The sequence below is a fragment of the Mya arenaria genome, chromosome 1 (genome assembly GCF_026914265.1).
Source record: "Mya arenaria isolate MELC-2E11 chromosome 1, ASM2691426v1".
In the NCBI taxonomy this organism is placed as follows: domain Eukaryota; kingdom Metazoa; phylum Mollusca; class Bivalvia; order Myida; family Myidae; genus Mya; species Mya arenaria.
The window spans coordinates 42,149,787-42,174,335 of NC_069122.1; the positions used below are offsets into that span (position 1 = coordinate 42,149,787).

The 24,549-nt window shown below is 33.9% G+C and overlaps 1 protein-coding gene across 1 annotated transcript; it reads right to left on the bottom strand.

Annotated features, from left to right (window-relative positions):
- Positions 1-309: 309 nt before the first annotated feature.
- On the bottom strand, positions 310-24,021 carry LOC128227223 (gamma-aminobutyric acid type B receptor subunit 1-like). Its single transcript, XM_052937532.1, has 7 exons — positions 23,944-24,021; positions 17,115-17,252; positions 12,482-12,652; positions 9,126-9,227; positions 8,370-8,435; positions 5,185-5,380; positions 310-503 (listed from the first exon to the last, which is right to left on the bottom strand). Exons 1-7 carry the CDS (start codon positions 24,019-24,021, stop codon positions 310-312), a joined length of 945 nt encoding a protein of 314 aa, XP_052793492.1.
- Between the last annotated feature and the right edge of the window lie 528 nt (positions 24,022-24,549).

Consider the following 24,549-nt stretch of genomic DNA (forward strand, 5'->3'; position numbering starts at 1 on the left):
ACCAAAGAAACGCTAAGCATAACTTAAAAAAATCTGAATATAAGTATAAACATTGGTTCACTAAGAATACAACCTCATTGACTGACACATTGTCCATGCATCATCTGACTCAAGGAGTGTGTATTGGATGAGAGGCAGAAGACGGATCCGCGAAAGTTGAAAATCTTAACGATTAAGCATAGTACCATCTGCAATTTTATTTGCTGAAAATGTAGGTTATATTCTAAACCGTATCAGCCTTGAGTTCATACCAAAGAAACGCTAAGCATAACTTAAAAAAATCTGAATATAAGTATAAACATTGGTTCACTAATTATGTCGTGTCCTTCTTGTCCTGCTCAACATTGCTCTATTACCTCTACGCGTTAATTCAGTCTCGGTGCAGTTGAGTGCTAAGGCGGCAATCCAGATGTGGTCGTACGACTGGCCGACGACACTTTTGTACATATCAAGGTCTGTATTATAGCCTGTGTCGTTGTAGTAGCGATCCAAGAATTCTGAAACTGTAAATATTTGTTTTTTGAAGGTGAATGACACAATTTTTCCTAAATATTCCTGTTTTACATCATGTGACAACAAAGTCATATTGTTTACATGCTCATGTGGTTTAAAGATTGTTTTAACATGATGGAAATTGTAGATTGTCCATAAAATATCAAGAACCAAAAACTAATTTAGCCACACCTAGTTTAAAAAAATTGACACATAGTTATTATTTACAATATACCCAATACTATATAAGTACATTCACCAAATTATGCTTATCATTTATATTTTATTTCTTTCATAAATAAATTACTCAAGTTTTATATTAATATCTATTCAACCATGTGACATAAATAAACAAAACAGGATAGTGTGTACACATAAAGGAACGTTATCACGCGATGTGCGTATATACATACTTGCGTACTCATTTCTTGAAGGTACATGGATAATGTGTGACCTAAAATTGAAGTAGAGAGAGGGACAGAGTTTTAACAGTTTTGCTTCATTATAATAGTTTATGACGTTCTTTTTTAATTTGTAAGAGCTTGGGTGATTTACAAAGAAATGCGATAATATCTCATGAAAAAGAGGCTTCCAAGCATTTAGTGAAATTCATCACCAATTGAATAAGTATTACGAACATTATAAAAGCGACGTCTTTCAATATCTTTGGAGACAATTGCGTTTTAAGCTCTATGTATATTTTTGACGCAATTACTAGTTGTTTGTTACTACCGTCGTGCATCGCTTCCCTTGTTTTGGCAACAATATAAAGAATTTTAAAATGACATATGGGTAATCAGCAGTATTCTAACACACCGGATAGGCATTTCCGGTGACGTCAGCCGTGCTGGAAAATCCCATCTGGCATCCCCCCCATGCCAGATGAGTCACGCGCTGTGACGTAATACTTTTCATTTCTTTTATTTTACATTTAATGTAACCATGATTATGAGATATCAATAGTTGAGTTCCATAACTATTAACTTTACAAAAACACACCTTCAAAACAAAACAAAATAACCCTTAAAAGACGTGATACTAAAGGAACTTCTTGACGTATGCAGTGAATAAATATTAATGCGCGTCATGACGTCAGCTAACATCATCGCACGTGCTTTTTGGTGAAATTTACAAAACTGCGCTTTTCTATGCATTTTTCACAAAAAAGTGTAATTTAAGGTATGCTAAAAAAAATCTATCATGTGTGTCCATTCCGGATCGAAAAATCCGACCCTCGGGCACGCTGCGTAGCCGGTAACTCGGCAAGCCTCGTTACCTGGCAACGCAGGTGCCCTCGGGTCGGATTTTTCGATCCGGAACAAAAACACATGACAGATATTATAAATACGGTATTTCAATTATTGCGCTCAGGAAAAACAAAGACAAATGTAAAATATAAATTTAATTTGGCCGAAATAATGGGCTGCTAGATTGGAAATGAAATTAAAATAGATATAAAGTTTTGTCAAAGCAGCCAAAAATCCTCCATGAAAGGATACACTACATCAGAAAGCATAATAAAGTGAAAAACATAATATAATATTCAATATCCTTAAATAAAAGAGGGAAGAAAAGGGGTAACTATGTAAACAAAGATAAAATTGAGAACTTGTCCGACAAAAAGAAATAAAAGAATCGGGCGGGAGGGAGGGAGAAAACACACGTCCGAACCGGATTAAAACTAGAGAACAAGTGAGAAAGGCGCCAAAATAAAGAAGGGCGGACAATTAAACATGCGGCGCTGAGAAAGAGTCCCCTCCCTTGATAATTATTAAATTTTCTCAAAATTAGTTAAATGATATTATTATTTCTATTATTAAAAGTCAAACCTTCTGGAAAAGGTCATTTTGTGTATTATATGAAATGCAATTTGGTAACATGTATTTTTATGTGAATATGTCCAGGGTCTGTATTACATAGGTATCTTAAGAAAATAAAAACAAAAGTAAAGTGTAATTTTTTTTTAAATGGTGTATTCATTTCTAAAAATTCACTTTACATATTTTAAAAGCAGACTACACGCTAAACATAACATGTGCATAAGTAAAATAAAAAGGAATTTATAGTATGGAAGCTACAAATTCACCACATTCAAGTTGCTAGTTTGATAATTTGACTGTGTTCAACTTTTTAAATTTTATAAAGGCAACTTGGAAATCATCATCATCATCATCATCATCATCATCATCATCATCATCATTATCATCATCATCATCATCATCATCATCATCATTAAACAATCAAATGTAGCTAACGGAACGGAATTGCATATATTGAGATGGATCGTTTGAAAACATAGAAAACAAACTAGGCGACAATGTTCAATAACTGTCATATATTATTTTGTACATTTTCCATCGTTATGGTGTTGTAACAACGAATATCATAGCGATATTAACAGTAAAACATATACAGTTGTAATTAAAGAAAAAACTGCATATGTTTAAATAGTGATAATTGTTTAAGATATAAGCATAAATTTAGAATCATTAAGGAAATTGTGATCCTATTTTTGAAGTGTTTCTTGGAAACTCAATGCTCAAATATTGGTGTAAGAACAAAATATTTTTTATATATATTACATGCCTTCAGATGGTCTTTGAGACATAATTGATTATCATTACTTTAAAACTTTAGCCTTTTTGACTAAATCAAACGTATGCGCGCACAAAGCTTGGCCAAACTCTCATAACATTATTTCTGGAATGGCTTGACATCATCGAAAATTAAGCATGCGTTTCCAATTTAATACAAACTGTTTTACGTTCGAAGCAAAACCTAAAAAAAGAAATTTTCTTGTGAATGCCGAAAGTAAACATTTGCACCACTGTTGATATTTCATTTTCAGTGCTCACTTGATGAATGACAACTGATTTCTCTCTGAGGCAGCCATTTTCTATATTGTTAAATGATCTTGGCAAGCAGAAAAAAATAGCCTGGTGTGTCATTATTACTGATCTCATTAATTGCACCTCACAATTTCACGATTTAACGATTTAGTGTTAAGACATTTTTTCGTACAATGAATGAGTAACGCTAGATTTTTAAAATGTTCAGTTTCTTATTTGTGAAGAATCGTTACTTAAGGTGGATCTCGACTATGAATTTTTTTTCGAGTTACTGTCTGAAAATTGGTATACAAATAGAAGAGCATATGCCAAATTAGGAACTGTTTTTACATTTTCAATATTCGGAACAGTTTTGAAACTATGACTCCTCAAAATATACCACTGACGTCAATTTCGAGACGTCTCTCATATTTTTGCGTTCCAGCTACAATAACCGATAGTTTCACCAATTCTTCGTTTACCGCTAAGAAATTTAAACCTCAAGTGCGTCTTGTGAAAACGTTCACGCACATATATTTTTCGTTATCATGTTTTAAGTTATTTATTTAAAATTCGTCTTTAACGTCATTTTTTGCGGGAAAAACGGCGTCGTGTTTCGCTGAAAAAAGTGCGCTTTTCTTTAATTCTTGAAAAAACTGCTCGTTTAATTTTTGATTTTTTTAACACTAAGTCGGTTAGAGTTTATTAGGTAATTTCTTCGTGGATCGGAAACCACGGTCGCCTCGCTGCGTCCGCTACCTTAGGTTTTTTATTCACGAAGAAATTACTTAATAAACTCTTAACTATACTAAGAGCTCACAACGTTGTATTTTCCGAACCATTGCACAATATTAAAATATTAAAAATATAAGCCTGATTTGAGCCAGACTAGTTGGTTATAATTTACGGCTGAATTTAAGAAGGCGCCGTTTCCTGCCAAGGCCACCTCGCACTTTTCCAAACCAGTACACATAATTGTAAAATAAGTGGTATACCTCTTATAGAATATCAAAAGCCGGAGCAAGCGGACATTTATTGCTTAACAACACGGTGTCATGCAAAGTTACTGAACTACAAAAAAATCAAGTGCCATAAGAAATAACTGAACTAATTAGAAATCATGTTTTATCAGAAATGACTGAACCAATAAGAAAACAAGTGTCATAAGAAATTTAATGAATCAATCAGAATTAGAATTAGTTTTGAATCTCATATGGTTGAACATGTATGAGTTTATCCTCTTTTTCAGTGTGTGTATACCACGTGATAAATACGTCATAAATGCTACATCGGAAGGCAATATGTGCTTCGCATGAAGACTTAAACAATGATAACATTTTCTTCACCATTTTAAATGAAACAAGTGCAGTCTATGCCGCTTAAAGAACCCCACGTTTTATTACCAATGCTTGATTAGGTGATAAGTTTCCTCAAATACTTAGACCAACCAGTTTTCAAAATAATGTTTTGACAGTGCTCAATCAGGCGGCGTTTTTTTTTGAAAAGGTTTGTCGAAGTGTTTTATGAAACTAAATCAAAATTTGGTAAAATACCGAAGGCAGGGCTCTGTAAGTGGCGTAGAATGCGCTAGGTTTGATTTAAAATGGTGAACAAATAGTAAAGTTATCTTTGTTTAAAGTCTTCATTTGAAGCAAAATATTGCCTTTAGACGAAGCATTTATGACGTTATTTACCACGTGGTATACACACACTATATTTTATTAGTATTGAGGTTGTCGAAAACGACAATGTGGTAAAATACACATTGTTGACTTATTACATACTGACATCAGTCTTATTTACAAACACAAACATGAACGCATAATTTACATATAGTATGCATAAAGAAACAACATAAATTTACCGGTCATTTCGTGAATACCCCTCTCTTCTCTGGGGTTATAATTAACGGCTGAAGTTAAGAAGGCACCGTCTGCAACTAAGGCCATTTGCTCCGGAGTACAGTCAATGTCATTCTGTTTCACCAGCCAGAAACTACTGGAGAACCAGCCCGCAAACACCCACACGATCTTGGCGCCGTACAAACCTACCTTGTATGCCTTTAATGGGCAAATAATTAAATTAGTTTAATCGAAGGTTAACAATTTCGGTGAATGAGCTAGTCAAAAACAAGATGAAATTTTAATGCGGAATGAAATATTAAGATATTTGAGGAATTATAGCAGTTAAGTAACTTAATTACTTTTTCCGACTGCGTATTACTCTCAGAATTATAAACTAAATATAGAACGGATTATTTACTGTAAAAACTGATAATTTTACATACATTCATTGAACTTGTAAAATCATGCATGGAAGAAAATATTTAATAATACAATATTTTAGTAGCTATATTTTGCTGTGAAAAAGAAATGGCCAGAACGGACAATTCTTACAAATGGTTTTATGGTAACAATTGTTTCGAAGTTCTAAACGGTTTTTCATATGTCGGTGTATATTTTACGAATAGACTGTCTTTGTATAAGATGGCAGAGTCTGTTTTTCAAGGCGAAACGTGTTTTGAATCAAGTTGCTATTTCTTTTCAACACTAGTGCTATGTACCTTATTCAATGTATTATAAAGTATTTGATGCAAGAATAAGTCCTATTCTTTTATATGGGTCTGAGTTATGGGGACTCAAGAATATACAATGTATTGGAACTGTTCATGTTAATGCGTGTAAGAGATTTCTAAATGTGTCACCGAATGCTTGTAACGATGCAGTATTAGCTGATCTAGGAAGATTTCCTATGTATATAATGTATGCAAGGCGCTGTATGAAATATTGGATAAGAATTTTGAGTTTGAAGAATGATAAGTATGTTAAGAAATGTTATGATATGCTTTTAAGGCTTTGACTCTTGGGTGTCGAATGTAAAGAATAATTTGTATGTAAATGGTTTTGGATATGTGTGGGAGCGACAGAGTGTGGGTAATAAAAAACTTTTTTGTATAAATATGTTCAAAGGCTTAAGGATCAGTATGTACAAAATTGGAGGGAAAAAGTTTTCTCAAATAGAAAATTGTTTCATTATGCTAACTTTAAAAATAACTATGAAGTAGAAAAATATGTCTATGTTATAGATATTAAAAAAAATAGAAGCTGTTTTGCAAGATTTAGGAGTTCATGTCATAATCTCATGATAGAAAAAGGAAGGCATTATGGAATCGATAAGGAATATCGCTATTGTCTATATTATGAATGTATTGTAGAAGACTAATTTCATTTCCTACTTGTTTGTCCATTGTATTCACGTACACGCGTGAAGTACATGCCAAGTTTGTATTACGACTATCCAACCTTACAAACATTCTACAATCTGTTGTCATGTGAGAATGAATTGATTATAAACAATACAGCTTAATTGTACACCATGCTTTTAATTTGCGAAATGAATATTTTACAGATAATGGTATAAGCACCTGATAATATTCGTACACTATCTATATAATTATTAAGTTAACTATAGCTAATACCTATATTTATTACAACATTGTTCTGCTAGATATGTGTATGTTTGTCTAATATTGTTATGCTTAAGTTTGAATTTGAATGACCAGTTATACCTGTTGGAATGATATATGTATTTCTTGTAGAAATGATTGGGCCGGAGACCATATATCATAATAAATATATATCTCTCTATCTACAACAAAAATCCTTTTCACGGTAATTGGCTGTACTTCACCTCGATTTAATAAATACATACAGTGTGATTCATCGATTGTTATGCGAAATATTGTACGTATTACTGAAATGTTGAGATATTGATGGTGTTTTTTTTTCATATTGGAAGAAAATGTTGAATTTGACAGACTTGCGTCCCGTGACTGCGGGCAATTCACATACTGAAGAATACAAACATAAGAATTTTCTAAACATTTTAAATGCATTGTACTTAAAATCACATCCTCTTTGGTAAAGTTACGAAAAATTAATAAATCAACGCATAGTTCTAGAAAGAAATCTTGTAAAACGGTGCAAATACACAATTATGAAAAACAGTTCATGTTATTCTAGATAAACCATCACGAAACGAAATACATAACCTGTAAGAAGAGAATGCAGCCAGTGTGGGTGTCGGTTTATGACAGTAAAATGCAATTACTTTTATTTTCTCAGAAATTTCTTTTTTACGAATATCAATTTTACAACTTGATTTCAGACACGCCAATCACCCTTGAAGGTATTGACACCGTTTATTTCAAAAGCCTCCAACTTTTTATTAGACAGTATGGTAATTGCCCAATGATGCAACCTTGATGATGCAGTGGTGCAAACTTGGTGATGCAATGATGCCATCTTGATGATGCAGTGATGCCACCTTGGTGATGCAATGGTGCCACCTTGATGATGCAGTGATGCCACCTTGGTGATGCAATGATGCCATCTTGATGATGCAATGATGCCACCTTTGTGATGCAATGATGTCACCTTGATGATGCAGTGATGCCACCTTGGTGATGCAGTGGTGCAAACTTTGTGATGCAATGATGCCATCTTGATGATGCAGTGATGCCACCTTGATGATGCAGTGATGCCACCTTGGTGATGCAATGATGCCACCTTGGTGATGCAGTGATGCCACCTTGGTGATGCAATGATGCCATCGTGATGATGTAGTGATGCCACCTTGATGATGCAGTGATGCCACCTTTATGATGCAGTGGTGCAAACTTGGTGATGCAATGATGAAATCTTGATGATGCAGTGATGCCACCTTGATGATGCAGTGGTGCAAACTTGGTAATGCAATGATGAAATCTTGGTGATGCAATGATGAAATCTTGGTGATGCAATGATGCCATATTGATGATGCAGTGGTGCCACCTTGATGATGCAATGATGAAATCTTGATGATGCAATGATGAATCCTTAATGATACAATGATGCAACCTTGATAACGCAGTGATGCAACCTTGAAAATGTAATATTTTTAAATCTGTATTCTGTAGTTCGACTGTTGTAACTAAACATTTTTTATGTAGAAATGGTAAGACCTTTTTCAGGAACTGCTATTTACGACATAATTGTATAATATTCTTACGGCACACAGCACTGCTCTCGCTCTGTCCTCATACATCGCTGTCATGATAATCCTGGCATCACGTTTCTGTCAATATAAAGAGGATATCTATATAATGTACAATGCTACATTATATGTTTGTATTCCAAACAGCAGTACATAATAGAAAGCGTACAGTTTCATATTCGTTTGTTAAAAATAATAGGTTTTGATTAGCTGTTGTTCGGCAATCGTCCTTACTTTCTAACGATTTTTATCATGCAATGTTCGTACATTTACTTTCATGTCGGTGTTATCCATATATTTGATTTACCTGACCTATTTTCGTTACACTGTATTTGCTTTTTAAACCAGGATAAGAGTACTTCTGCTAAAAATTTATATCCATGTGTAATAGTGTTTATTCTTTCTTTGACACGATTACCTGCCAAACCAAACCTGCTTCAAAATTTGTGAAAAGCGTCATTATAGAAGTTTTTGTATTGATACCTATTTGTTCCATCCGGTGTCCACTTGATTTTCGACTGCGTTTCTTGACTTAATTAAAGTTATTGAACAATGATTAATTTGTGAAAGATATAAGAAACTTAAACACTACAATCAGTAATATCTAGTTTTTACTAGAAAATACAATTATAACTGACCTAAGGTTATCTTCCCTAGAACTGTTTAGCGTTGCCAAAAATGTACAATGGTAACTATTTGTTACTGATCTTCTTTACTCCAGACCTGTTAAATGCAATCGAGAAAGACGAATGACTACTCATTATTACTGACCTTCAGGTTCTCGACCCTAGACTTGGGATCGTGCACAAAAATCTCCTGGGTAATTATGGTGGCATTCAGGTCCGAAGCTCTATGAAAGAAGTCGTCCGTGACCTAGGTCAAAGGAAAAAAAGACCGTTAAAGTTGGTAGACGAGATCCTTTTAAGGAGTATGCAGTAAATGCATCCTTTTTCCACCAGGCAATATTAACGCACAGTTGTTCCTAGTTTTTTTTTGGTTGTGAAGCATTTTCGCGCATCATTTTCAAAACACAGGGGCACTCATCCAAACCCATTCCGTCATTGAAGTACAGATAAGTACCGTCTAGTGCGGACGATTAACTCTTTCGTGTTCTCATCATGAGAAAATGTTACTTTTTATTAAAGTATCTACCAGGTGTTATTTCTTTTCATAACACTGTCTACTATTGAACTTCTTATTTTGAACTTGAACCTAAAATATATAATCATAATCATAATTTTCAACAAGGCAGTCCAAAGGACGGCTATTTCCCCAGCCGTTGTTTTTTAGTATATGTTGTTTTTCTCACAACCTGACTGGTACGTTGAATCTGATCAAAATCATACACAACCACTGGTCAAGAGTGGGAATATACGAAATACAAGTTGTTTGATCGGTAACCTAAATATTCTTGGATATACGAATGAACATATTATAAAAGGATATTTGTTAGTTATTCATATTGTGTGTAGTGTAGGTAAGATCAATGTCAAGGTTATTTTGGCTAATAAAACAAGGAAAATGAGTCCTTGATTTATAACATCGATGAAATATCAATCTGTGCAACTTGTTTAACACTTTCAATTAACATGTATATCTTATCCTCTATTTAGCATTGTCATAATATGGACCCGAAACTTCATGATGGATTACTGGCACAAATTACAATTGGTTCGAGTTCTTGGATCAAATTCAGTGATTGTTGCTAAAAGTACATAAATGTATAAAGTCAATAAATCCAGTAAGAATTGATATGTCTACACTGCTAAATTATGTTGTGATATTGCAAATATTGGAACTATTATTGACCAATTACAATAATTCACTGTGGTAGCACAATCCATGTCAAAAAGTGGTCTGTATAAGCCAAGGGAATCACTCCAGAGTTTGCCTTGAAGTTTGTATATACATGGTCGATCATTCCTGCCTGGACGTGAGTGGACTGATTATTTTTTCACATCAAAAGGTTCCAAATAGTGGGTCACTCAATGAAGACAACATTGGTACCAAGTTATATGGTTATCCATCAATGCGTAAGTAAGTTATAGCGCGGACACGAGCATGTGTACTATGACCTATAAATGTCAGTTTTGACCTTGACCATCGAGGTATGGACCTGGGTCAAGGCCACTGCATTTGGTCTCAATGAGGACAACATTTGTACCAAGTTATATGGTAATCAATCAATGCATAATAAGTTTTAGCGCGGACATGGGCATGTGTACTCTGACCTTAAAATGTCTCGTGTGACCTTGACCTTTGAGGTATGGACCCGGGTCAAGGTCACTGCACATCGTCTCAATGGGAACAACATTTGAACCAAGTAATATGGTAATCCATCAATGCATAATTAACTTATAGCGCGGACACGAGCATGTGTACTCTGACCTTTAAATGTCTCGGGTGACCTTGACTTTTGAGGTATGGACCCGGTCATGTCACTGCACATTATCTCAATGAGGACGACATTTGTACCAAGTTATATGGTAATCCATCAATGCATAAGTAAGTTTTAGCGCGGACATAGGCATGGGTAATCTGACCTTTCAATGTCTCGTGTGACCTTGACCTTTGAGGCATGGACAAGGGTAAATGTCACTGCATATCGTCCCCATGGGGACAGCATTTGTACCAAGTAATATGGTAATCCATCAATTCATAATTAAGTTATTGCGCGGACACGAGCATGTGTACTCTGACCTTTAAATTTATCGGGTGACCTTGACCTTTGAGGTACCCGGGTCAAGGTCACTGCACATCGTCTCAATAAGGACGACATTTGTACCAAGTTATATGGTAATCCATTAATGCATAAGTAAGTTATAGCGCGGACACGAGCATGTGTACTATGACCTTTAAATGTCTCATGCGTCCTTGACCTTCTAGGATTGAACTCGCGTCTAGATCACTGCACATCGTCTAAATGGGGACAACATTTGTACCAAGTAATATGGTAGACCATCAATGCATTAGTAAGTTAGGACAAAGTGCATTCATATAACCCCCTCCCCACTCCGTGGCGGGGGATTAACAAAAGGATAGTTTCATAAGTACATAGAAATAATTGTTGTTGTTTCTTGCTAAGCATACCTATTATTTCGAAATAAGACAGTGAATGGTTGGAGCAAAGGCCTCAATTCTAGCCAGAGTGAATGCTCTAACCGCTTCATCCTAAAACTATCAAAACACTTAATGCAATCTGGCAGTTGTTGTCTGAAATTTTCTAAATCAGACTCTAGCTGCGATTGCATGAGAGTAAGATGGTTTAATTGCATGATTATTACGGCCTTCGAAACATCGATGATACTCGTTATTGCCAAATCATTATGCTCTTTATAGCGAATAAGTGGTATGTAACTCAGTTTATATCGGCTTTATGACAGTATAACCGGCCTTTTTGTATTTAAGTCTAGACGGAAGTTGAGCATTATTCCTAGAAAGTATACATTTAAAAAGACTTGTTCATAGTTTGTAAAATGTACTTTTTACGGTTAATTTTATGATTACGAAATAAAGTGTTGGAACTCATTAGGCGTGTTAAAAATAAGTAGGTGATGGGTGGTACTTTCAAAAATGTTGGTATATGCTCAAATATTGTCTTGTATTGTCTAAAGTCCCGATTTCGGAAAGCGTTAGTAACACGATTTATCAAAAAGGCTGTAACTTGATTGTTTGATTGACATTATGTCACGCGAGACTACCAATACATTCAAATCAGGTTAAAATATCCGTTATCTTGTGTATGAGTTATTGTGGGCATGTGGATATGTTGTCAGTTTTCCAAAACAGATCTTGACTATCGTTGCCACTACAACCAGGTTTCTTTTATATTTCTATTTTTATTTTATTTTTTACATCCAATGTCTTCATTTCCAAGATGCCTGGAAAGTGCTCAAACGAATGATGCTATAACTTGTTTTCCATCCCATCTGTTCTTTTGTGTGATTGCTTATTTGTATGTTTAATTTGATGTTTACACAAGAGATCAATCATATAATAAAACTTGAATTAGCACAATGTCCGCATTACCACAGCGAGTCTTTCCATTGATTGATAGGAAGTGACAATACATATTGGAGTCAGTTTAAATGATAATGTATGCCATATATTATAGACACGGTACATACCACGGAGAAGAACTCAAGCGCTTGATGGATTGTGGCGACCTTCTTCCAATTAAATTCCCGCATCAGTTGGATCCTTGCCTCGTTCACCATCTGATCCGGGGTCGCTATCCGAAAGAACTTGGGGAACCGTTTCCGGTCCGATAGGATGGGCGAGGAGGAGCCGTATGATAACTAAAATGGAAAGGTTTGAAGGGTGGATGTTCATTAAGTTTTGTAACCCCCTAGTTAACTGTTTTACTGACCGTTTCAAGGCGGTAACCCCTACATTTGGTTATATGTTTACGATCTGATTTGATGTTTGTATTTGACATATATTGTATGTTTGTGTTTCTCGTTTAGTGGTGGTAAGGTTATGGCTCTGTGCCTTAATCACAATGTTTGGCTACTGAGCTTTCTTCATTTGTTTGCACTGTATTATTGATGAAAAATCTTCGCATCTGTCTAAAATGCGCTCACAAAGTCATAAAAGCTATTTGAAATATGTCCATACTTGCAAAATGGAAGTTACAGATTTACAACACATTTTAACAAGCTCTTTCCACCTCAGTCTTTGGAAACTAAAAAGGTATACTTTTAGACGCGAGTGCTAATGCACCAGTCAATTGTAACCACGGCCCCTCCAGGTCCGGAGAATAGCGGGGACTTTGACTTTCGGTCCAGCCAAGCCCGGGGACGAATTGATAGTAAAATCCCCGCCAAATGCCCCCGCACCCCAGGGACCCTAAGTAAGGCACATTCCCCGCTATATTTGGCGCGAATACGAAACCACCGCATTCACCCGGCACTGCGGGGCCACCAGGAAGGTAAAAACTCGGCCCATTTTCCCGGCTATCCCCGGTATACCCCCGGACCTTGGGGGCCGTGGTAACAATTGACTGGTGCATAGGTCACACTATAATGTCAACTAATCAAAATCGTTCTGTCAGTGTGTGGAAGTATGAAATTGCCAATGATGAGTATGTGAGAATTTAACAGGGTCACCTCACGTGAAGTATAATAATTTCAAATGATGAATACTATGCACTCAGGTAAGCTTCAAAACATAACATAGTTTGAAATAAATACCTGGTAAATTATAAGTTGGAAAAGCTATGTTCATATTACAATTGTGAAGGTGTACATTGTAATATTTATAGGGATAATAACAGACCATGCGTTAATATCCTTCAAAATAAAGTCTTCCTGGTGAATTAAACTAAGCACTGGAATTTGCAAAACCTAATAAACATATTTTTTTATTTATTTGAAACAGTACCTGTGATTTTTTGTATAAACATTGTATCGGTGAGCGCATTGAAATGATTATTAACGTCTGTTTTAAATAGGTTATACTTTTTAATATATAGAAAAATGAAAAAGTTCATGTTTGGTTCATAGCATGTGTATAGTATTGTGAAGATCTATTTGTTCTTATGATTCCTTGAATACATGCTTGGAGTATTCATAATTTATTGCAAAAACTGAATATTTTTCTTTTCAGAAGCCAACATTGAAAATATGAATTTGTATTCAACACTGCAATATTTTTATATCAATATGTTGAATTATTATTATTATTATTATTATTATTATTATTATTATTATTTTATTATAATTATTATTATTATTATTATTATTATTATTATTATTATTATTATTATTATTATTATTATTATTATTATTATTATTATTATTTATTTATTTATTTTCATTTATTTTTATTAAGTAGTGTTTTTATTAATATAAGGCGTTAGCAGTGGCTTTAATTTCTCCTTCACCAGTCTCATTCATCAGAGGATTGAAAATGATTAATTCAATCTGTTATATGAATAGCACCATCGCTCTGCAGAATTCGTACATTGACCTGACGAAAGTTAATAAATGTGAATGAACTGATTCAGATAGAGTAAGTTATATAAGGCCTTCACTGAGTAAAGTTCCAGATGGAGTAAGTTATATAAGGCCTTCATTGAGTAAAGTTCCAGATTGAGTAAGTTATATATGGCCTTCACTGAGTAAAGTTCCAGATGGAGTAAGTTATATAAGGCTTTCACTGAGTAAAATTCCAGATGGAGTAAGTTATATAAGGCTTTCACTGAGTAAAGGTCCAGATGGAGTAAGTTATATAAAGCCTTAACTGAGTATAGTTCCAGATGGAGTAAGTTATATAAGGCTTTCACTGAGTAAAGTTCCAGATGGAGTAAGTTATATAAGGCCTTCACTGAGTAAAGTTCCAGATGGAGTAAGTTATATAAGGCCTTCACTGAGTAAAGTTCCAAATGGAGTAAGTTATATAAGGCTTTAACTGAGTAAAGTTCCAGATGGAGTAAGTTATATAAGGCTTTCACTGAGTAAAGGTCCAGATGGAGTAAGTTATATAAGGCTTTCACTGAGTAAAGTTCCAGATGGAGTAAGTTATATAAGGCCTTAACTGAGTAAAGTTCCAGATGGAGTAAGTTATATAAGGCTTTCACTGAGTAAAGTTCCAGATGGAGTTAGTTATATAAAGCCTTAACTGAGTATAGTTCCAGATGGAGTAAGTTATATTTGGCTTTCACTGAGTAAAGGTCCAGATGGAGTAAGTTATATAAGGCCTTAACTGAGTATAGTTCCAGATGGAGTAAGTTGTATAAGGCTTTCACTGAGTAAAGTTCCAGATGGAGTAAGTTGTATAAGGCTTTCACTGAGTAAAGTTCCAGATGGAGTAAGTTATATAAGGCTTTCACTGAGTAAAGTTCCAGATGGAGTAAGTTATATAAGGCCTTAACTGAGTATAGTTCCAGATGGAGTAAGTTGTATAAGGCTTTCACTGAGTAAAGTTCCAGATGGAGTAAGTTATATAAGGCTTTCACTGAGTAAAGTTCCAGATGGAGTAAGTTGTATAAGGCTTTCACTGAGTAAAGTTCCAGATGGAGTAAGTTATATAAGGCCTTAACTGAGTAAAGGTCCAGATGGAGTAAGTTATATAAGGCCTTAACTGAGTATAGTTCCAGATGGAGTAAGTTATATAAGGCTTTCACTGAGTAAAGTTCCAGATGGAGTAAGTTATATAAGGCTTTCACTGAGTAAAGTTCCAGATGGAGTAAGTTATATCAGGCCTTAACTGAGTAAAGGTCCAGATGGAGTAAGTTATATAAGGCCTTAACTGAGTATAGTTCCAGATGGAGTAAGTTATATAAGGCTTTCACTGAGTAAAATTCCAGATGGAGTAAGTTATATAAGGCTTTCACTGAGTAAAGGTCCAGATGGAGTAAGTTATATAAGGCCTTAACTGAGTATAGTTCCAGATGGAGTAAGTTATATAAGGCTTTCACTGAGTAAAGGTCCAGATGGAGTAAGTTATATAAGGCCTTAACTGAGTATAGTTCCAGATGGAGTAAGTTGTATAAGGCTTTCACTGAGTAAAGGTCCAGATGGAGTAAGTTATATAAGGCTTTCACTGAGTAAAGTTCCAGATGGAGTAAGTTGTATAAGGCTTTCACTGAGTAAAGTTCCAGATGGAGTAAGTTATATAAGGCCTTAACTGAGTAAAGTTCCAGATGGAGTAAGTTATATAAGGCTTTCACTGAGTAAAGTTCCAGATGGAGTAAGTTATATAAAGCCTTAACTGAGTATAGTTCCAGATGGAGTAAGTTATATTTGGCTTTCACTGAGTAAAGTTCCAGATGGAGTTAGTTATATAAAGCCTTAACTGAGTATAGTTCCAGATGGAGTAAGTTATATTTGGCTTTCACTGAGTAAAGTTCCAGATGGAGTAAGTTATATAAGGCTTTCACTGAGTATAGTTCCAGATGGAGTAAGTTATATAAGGCTTTCACTGAGTATAGTTCCAGATGGAGTAAGTTATATAAGGCCTTCACTGAGTATAGTTCCAGATGGAGTAAGTTATATAAGGCTTTCACTGAGTAAAGTTCCAGATGGAGTAAGTTATATAAGGCCTTCACTGAGTATAGTTCCAGATGGAGTAAGTTATATAAGGCTTTCACTGAGTAAAGTTCCAGATGGAGTAAGTTATATAAGGCCTTCACTGAGTATAGTTCCAGATGGAGTAAGTTATATAAGGCCTTCACTGAGTATAGTTCCAGATGGAGTAAGTTATATAAGGCCTTCACTGAGTAAAGTTCCAGATGGAGTAAGTTATATAAGGCCTTAACTGAGTAAAGTTCCAGATGGAGTAAGTTATATAAGGCCTTCACTGAGTAAAGTTCCAGATGGAGTAAGTTATATAAGGCTTTCACTGATGATGGTTCCATAAGAAATAGTAAAACATGGCCGAACCTAGGAAAGGTTCCAGAAAGGTTTAATTTTATAAGCCTATATCTTAGTACGTACCAGCAGGGATAAGTTACATATTGCCAAACCTGAGTAAGGTTTCAGAAGGAATTATTAATTTATGGCCTCATCTGAATAGGATTCCAGATGAAATTCGTCAAATATTATCTCGCTTGGGTAGGATTTAAGAATGGATAAGCTATATATGGCCTAAGCTGAGGGAATTATTAATATATGGTCTTAACTAATTGGGGTTTCAGAAGGAATTAGCAATATATGGTTCCATACATGACCTTTCTTGAGAAGGATGCTAGAACGATTTAGCAATATATGGCCTGAGTTGGGTAAGCTTCAATAAATAATTAGTTATATATGACCTTACCTGAGTAAGGTTCCAGAGATATGAAACTTGTGCAGTGGCCGCGGAGCACGTTGAGCAGCCATCTCCGAGCACCATATGATATGGCAGACCCGCTTGAAGCTCCCGCAACATCCGATACACGGATACACCCTCGCTGCACTGAAATAATGAAATAATAGCTTATTACTTAAATATGCGAGGTTTGCTAAATATATATATATATAAATAGTTATATTATTATGGACAGGATACAGACCAATACATTCAAGGTCATCTCTTTTAAGGCAAAAACAATTAAGGCAAAAAACACCTAGGTTTTTTCTAGCATGGGGGGAACTGTTAGTAGTGCTATATCAAAGTAATGGTAGTATCAATATGTATTACTTTACACTACAGATAAGGACAGGTCTAGCTTATCTAGCTATTGTCAACTCCCTGTTTGAGAGGCGATAACTAGGCAAAATCACAACCAAACTTAATTACGTTTTGAACTCGTTTATAGCCGAACTAATATCTACGGCCCAGTAAACCCCCAAAAACCATCTTAAGTTATCAAGTTTAAAACAGCTTAAAAGATCAACGATTCAACTCGAGTGCCGTAACCGAACACCTTATATTGACCAAGATACCTATCCTACTGAAATATTTGTATTGGTAACCTTTCCAATTCAAATTCTATATTTAAAACATCACCCCACTCCTCCGATCCGCTCACCTATAACACTGAGGACCGATTGGATTTATTATTTCTATACATAGATTAGTTGTCATAACGTTGTGTACAGTTATTTTATTGATGTCAATGTCATTGCATAAACTAAATATGCATGATTGAAAATAATAGCGAACTTCTCCTTGTATGTATATCTTGCGAATACAGGCAGGTAGTGTGTATGTGACATTAAGGAATATGTTATAAACAAAATCAATAAGCTTATTCCTTATGTAACTGTCATAATGGTTTCCTATTTGTAATACTTCAAGCACTATTAGTTTTTCACGATGCAACAAAGATAAAAAAAGTATAACAGCGCTATTTGTTTTGCCTGTTTATTTGAAATGGTAATGCAAAAAGAACAGCCCGATCTGTCCATGACTCAAGTAGGAGGACAACATAATAATTGTCAAAAACATTTTAAAATAAATAAATATGGAAAAACCCTCCTATTGATCCCCTATATAGTTGCTTAAAGACAATTACGAAAGCAAAATGCTTTCTACAAATGTTTTTTGTTTCTCTAAGTTGCAAAAAAAGAAATATCAAAAGATTAATTTCCTTACATAAATGTGCTTCCCGTGGTAGAGAACATTTTTTTATTTGTTTTTATTTTATATTGATTATTTAGATATGGGAATGACACTCATTATTTAAGATTTATCATATTTTCGATTCAACTATTTCTGCTGCTCTGGATACATAATTTAAATGTTTTTGAGATATAGTTTTTTTTGTAAATTCATTCATTAAATATGTTAAAATTTAAAGTTAAGGGATATTTATATGAAAAACTACAGAAACAAACACAGTTGCCAACAGTTAAATTCAGTAAAAGATGGTAAAATAATGGTTATGGAAATACATATTTGATGGGACCACGTGCCTATTCATTTGAATGATTTGTCACTGCAGTTATGGTTTACATATATATATATATATATATATATATATATATATATATATATATATATATATATATATATATATATATATATATATATATATATATATATATATATGTAAACCATATATATATATATATATTTTATAATTCATGTACAAGTGTTTTTTAAGCATGATAGCTAAATCGAATCTCAGAATAGTTTATTAATGCAGGTCTGCGGTCATGTGTACTCGTCAGCATTCGAGAACCCCATAAAAATTGAATTTCGGATAACAGCTATTGACAACGATTATAAACGGATCGGTGTCACAGAGTTCTTAATTAGTATACGAATGAAACAAAGTATACGAAGTTCTTATTTACTGAGATAGAATTAATGTCATGAAACTGACATTTAAATTAGCCCTTCGTTCAGTAATAAAGATTGCGTCAACCGTATGCGATTTGGTTCCAACTTGAAGATAATGAAACAGGGATTCAAAACAAAATAATTTACCAACGCTAGCCAACGTGAGCGACTGTAAGTCTTAATTGTATTCAGGGCAGGACTATGTTTGTATTGAGTAAATCATTTATGCGCTTAACTCGGCTTTTGTATATTTGTTTCCAAGAAGTAAAAGACCAATATTATTTGAACTATTTTGCAAATACAATTACACAGCTTAGTACAAACGGTGTTTTTTTTTTCTTTTCTAATTTTGAGAATCGGGAAGGGACTCATTAGCCGAAACAGTAATCTCAACGCCTTATATATCATTTATTGCCTCAGCCCCTATTGATGAGGTGAAAAAAATCTCCTCCCTTCAAGTGTTTGTAACCAAACTATTTAATTAAAAAGTTAACTCGCTGTTTACAAAACGGAATTTCTTGAAACTTAAAATGACTTGTAACCTATCTTATTTCTAGAACAAGGGTATTTATGTTTTCGAAAACTGGAAGTGTGATATGAAAGTTCGGTTACTTTCAGCTTAAAACATTTATTTCAACTTGATTATTACGCAAGCTGACAGATTTTAGAATCACGATCGAGGCCGTTTCCTTGGAATAGACCAGAGCTGAATATCCATTTTGAGAGACCACGAGAACTTAGCCCTAATGGGGGTTGAACCCAGGACCTCTTGGAGAGGTAGCCCCTTATACCATTAGACATATTTCGTGCACCCTTTTTATGAACTTTTCTTGTACTTTAATACCTGCATATATATCACGAATTTCAGTCGATTTTGGGGTTATATAACGCCTACAACGACAATAATAAGTGGAACCGAAAGAGAACAACCGTGCCTAATCTGTAGATTTACAAGATCAAGAGATCATTTTTAGTGCAAAGATATTATCAACGGTTATCAATGAAGTTTTTTTAAGTGCACTTATTTTCCAAAAAATGTACGAGAACATTTTTATTTAAAGCTGAGCATGAATACATAACCAACTTACTCCGCCGTCATTTATTGAATGAAAATTTTAAAGGTCGAAAGTGTTAGCGAAACAATTGCGGATAATCATTGGATATTAAACAATTTTCTTAGTTTAAGAATGTGTTTCATGGTACATGGATATTCAGTCATATTACTGTCAAAGACCAGTCTGTTTCGTTTGAAGACAGGTCGTTTTCCACGTAATGATGAGGAAAACGCTAGGTTGTTGACAAATTTTGAGGCGTGGGTGGGGTAAAAAAAATCAGTTAATCTGTAAATTGTGTGAATTACGTGTTACAACGCCAAACATTTCAAAATACATTTGAACGATGATATAACATTCTATTTATGTTCGAACAGTTGTGTTCGTCTGTAATTTGTTTGGTTTGAAAACAACAAGTGTTCGAACATTCAGCTTCAAGATCATGGAAACGTTTGAAAAACGTGATAACTATTTTTCTAATAAAGAATTGTTAATTTCCAAATATATCTTTATTTTTACTGGTGGAACATTTCTTGAAATAGTTATGCATACATTTTCTGGTTCAAAGATAAGTGTTCTGTTTTGATAAAGGGGAAGAAATTGCAATGGATTTTAAAGTAGTTCTGAAAGTGGATATTTTAACTCCTTGTTTTGCAGTGAAAATATCAAATTCACTGTTGTTATTTCATTGATAAAACTCCATAGTTCATCGAAAAGCATGAAAGAACGGGTCCTCACTCACTTCATTAAAGGAAACACTAAAACGAAATTTAGTCAAAATAATAAATATGGCATTCAACTTTATTAAATGCTTTTTAAAAGCTTGGAACTCCACATTCTTTGCTGAAAAGATCAGTATAATCGAGAACATTGCCAATTTACGTAAATAAGTAAATTAACCTTCTTGATTGCGAACTATTATTTCGGGTAAAATTTATTGCAGACTTATTGCTAAAAACTTGCTGCTTATATATTATGAATATTTAAAATGCCAATTTTCAAGGTCATCGTGCTCTCCGTTTTTGAACAGTAACGAAAAATATTGTACTTATTATAAGTGAAAAAAAAACAATTAACGTGTTTGTAACTCTTATTTAAGGCAAAACAACAAGGGGGCGGATATGATCTAAAACGACTTTTTTTTTTTGCAAAACTATTTTTAGTTTTGTATTGACTTTAATATTGGTATATTCATCCGACCTAGAAGTTTCTTTCCAGAAATAAGGTATTGCTTTTTTTTAAATAATTACTTCCGCTATCCAATTCCGTTTATTGTTGAGTGTGTTAAGAATACAGTACATGTTCACCGAATTCGACGAAATATCGTTTATGTAAGGTAGGATGGAATAAATTTAGTTCTTTAATAGTTCTTTATTAGAGTACCTTTATTTAACTATTCCTATTAATGTATTTCCCTATATGATTTATTTCCTTATCCTGTAGTAGCTTTGGGTGTTTTGTTTGAATAACTGGTGGTGTTTAAACTGAATCCATAAATAATAATAACAGAACATTTTTTGTTTTATACATTGAAATTAATATTGAATAGGATACAATTCTTCCCAACATAGTAAATTCATGTAGTTGCATTGTATATGTGTCGCGAATGAAAATGGTTCGTCTCTCAGGGCGACTGGAATTATCCAAATACACTTTTATGAAGAAATAAAACAATAAAGTTTCCAAATTTATCAAACGATGTTTACGTCTCCATCGACAAAATATGAGTGCGATGTGCACGAGGAAAATACTGCCACCAGCTGTGCACGAGGCGAACTACTTTAGTAAATATAGAAAGTGAAAGCGAAAATGAACGTGAAATTAGTATATGAATTAGTGGATGATAAATGCCTGAAAGGAATGAAAGAATAGGAACATGGATTATCACAAGAAAGATGGACTTGGGAGGTATGTGTACTGGATAAACATACATTTAGACATATGACACTAACACAAACATATAGAGCAGGCAAATTGACCCCGCGACAAATGATTATATCCAAAAATTCAAAACCTCTAGTGTGTTCCCAATAACTGTTTTACGCTTAATTGTATTTCTATTTCAACTCCAAAGAAATTACAAAATCGTAAAGTTTATTGTCTTCATTATCAGGTGTTATGACATTGTCAGCAACTAGATTTACAACTTTTGGAGCAAGTTTATTCGTAATGTTACAACATATATTCTATTTTCAATGCGGGTTGTTGATGTGCACTTATATTGCTTAATTTAAAGGTATGAAAACCTTTTTCTTAAAATATTTGCTTATACTTTATACACATAATCCAATGGAGAAATAGGTCACAAGTTGTTAATATATTATCGTCACCTTTTCTATATGTATGCAAACATTTTAACTTTGATTTTGATTATTCATACTTTTTATCAAATGATAATCCAATTAAGTCTAAAATGTTATGTCAGAACATTTGATAAAACTCTACCGTAATACCATCAAGTCCAGGACTTGTTCTTCTTAAATCATTAAAACACTCTTGTAGTGTTTTTGTTTTCATAAAAATGCCCCCAAATTGTTTTAGGCTTATTAGAATACACGTTATAGTCAAAGTCAATAGCATTTTATATTGGTTATTATGATCCTCGTCCTTAAAGTTTTATGTTTATTAATCTTTATAAAATTTCACCTCCTCATTAAAATTTTAGTATCTAAAGTTTAAAGTATTCAGGTTCCGTCCATCTTAACTGAATAAATGAAATCCTAACAACGTCTATAATTTCAGGATTTAATTTTTCAATATTTTTTCAATTTTGAATACGGTTTCCCTATTAAAAAAACTACCTTTGTTTTTTTTTTCTGAATCATAATTCAACTTGCCTTTAACTACGGTAATACTAACGAAAATTATATCGTCCGGATTGTTGTATAACGATTCATATAAGAATAATTTATTGTATTTATTTTCGTATTCATTAAGACGGCTATGGCGAGTTTGTGGAGTGTATTTTGAAAGGTCAACCATTCTATTTCTAAATGTTATTACCTTTAAGTGTAATGATTTGTTGAATAATTGTGTCTAGAAGACTGATGAGTTTAGTTTTATACTTATTATCAAGAAGATAGTTCTTTAATAAAATCCTATACGCTGGCATACTTATCTTATGGTACATGAAATTGTTTGTCCGGAAAAATGAAAGCTGGCCGATTTTCATGGAACTTGGTACATTTACCCCTAGAAGTGCACGTGCCTTTTTGGGCCAACGTTGATAAAACAATAAAGCATACTGACTTAACGGCCGGTTGTATTTCTTTCTTAGGATATTGCTTCTTGCATTTTGAATAATAAATATAGTATTTCGAATCTTCAAGTAGACAAACATTTATTATTTTATAGGTCTTTTAACGAAAAGTCGTTAACTATGATGCAAAAAAACACTTCTTTCACCAGGTAAACATGACGTTTATTTTCAAAACTGAGTCCGTGAGGCCATAATTTGATTGCATGGATAGAAAGGAATAGAAAGCATAATGAAAAATGTAAAAAAATATATATTAGTGCGAAAATGGCCAAACAGAAGTATTTATAAATGACCACAAGTTCGAATCCATGCGTTATTATGTAACGATTTGTATCCGTTTCTTTGATTGATTTATTTTATTATATGTGCCAAATATTCTTGATTTTATCGATTTGAAACGCAATAGGGCATGCGAGCAATTGACCAAGAAGCGCTAGCACGCTTCATGGAATTTGCTCGCGTGTCCTACTGCGTCATACAGCATAAACGCACGAAAATGTGATCAATCATTAAATGAAATTAATTAGTCTTCCTAAGTTTCAGAATTGAATCATTAAATGACACTCACCATCGAGTCTATGTAAGTGTACGTTAGATTGTATCCGGGTAAGATCCGAGGATCATTGTTGATGTCATGGAGCGCCATCTTGACCGGAAGAAGCACCGCCCCACCCCCGATCCATCCTTGACCGCTCATTGGCAGCAACCCGAGTAACCGCAATGTAGTGTTAGTCTCGTTCCCATAGCAACTGTTCATGCATAAAAGGAATATCGCAAAATACATAAATTTCATCATTTTCTTCAAATATATGAACAAATTTTGTACTGTTTTTCTTATTTATGTTGCGATAATTACAAAATGTATTCACGAAGAGAATAACAATCCTTTTATACGGAACTTATGCTTAAGTATTTGTGCTACACGCTTCTCTGAAAGCGTTCATATAATTGAAACAGATTGCTTCTTATTATAAATTTATCGGATATGTTATTGGTTTGCTTTGACGAATTATTTCTCATCCGCTAACGACAAATTTGTTTCCTAAGACGTGAATTGTGCGTTAAACTAAATACGAAACATTGCCTTTAATCTGAAACGAAACATTCCATAACAATCATGGACTTATTGAAGACGATTAAATATCTCATTACATATTTCATTTAATACAATAAA

What these genes read in the sequence shown, in the direction of transcription:
- LOC128227223 (XM_052937532.1), bottom strand. Translation starts at nt 24,021, where the DNA reads ATGGCGCTCCATGACATCAACAATGATCCTCGGATCTTACCCGGATAC. An exon ending in ACACTTACATAGACTCGATG is followed by an intron (nt 17,253 to 23,943) that starts GTGAGTGTCATT and finishes TCATTATTTCAG; the next exon opens with TGCAGCGAGGGTGTATCCGT. An exon ending in CGCTTGAGTTCTTCTCCGTG is followed by an intron (nt 9,228 to 12,481) that starts GTATGTACCGTG and finishes CCTTTGACCTAG; the next exon opens with GTCACGGACGACTTCTTTCA.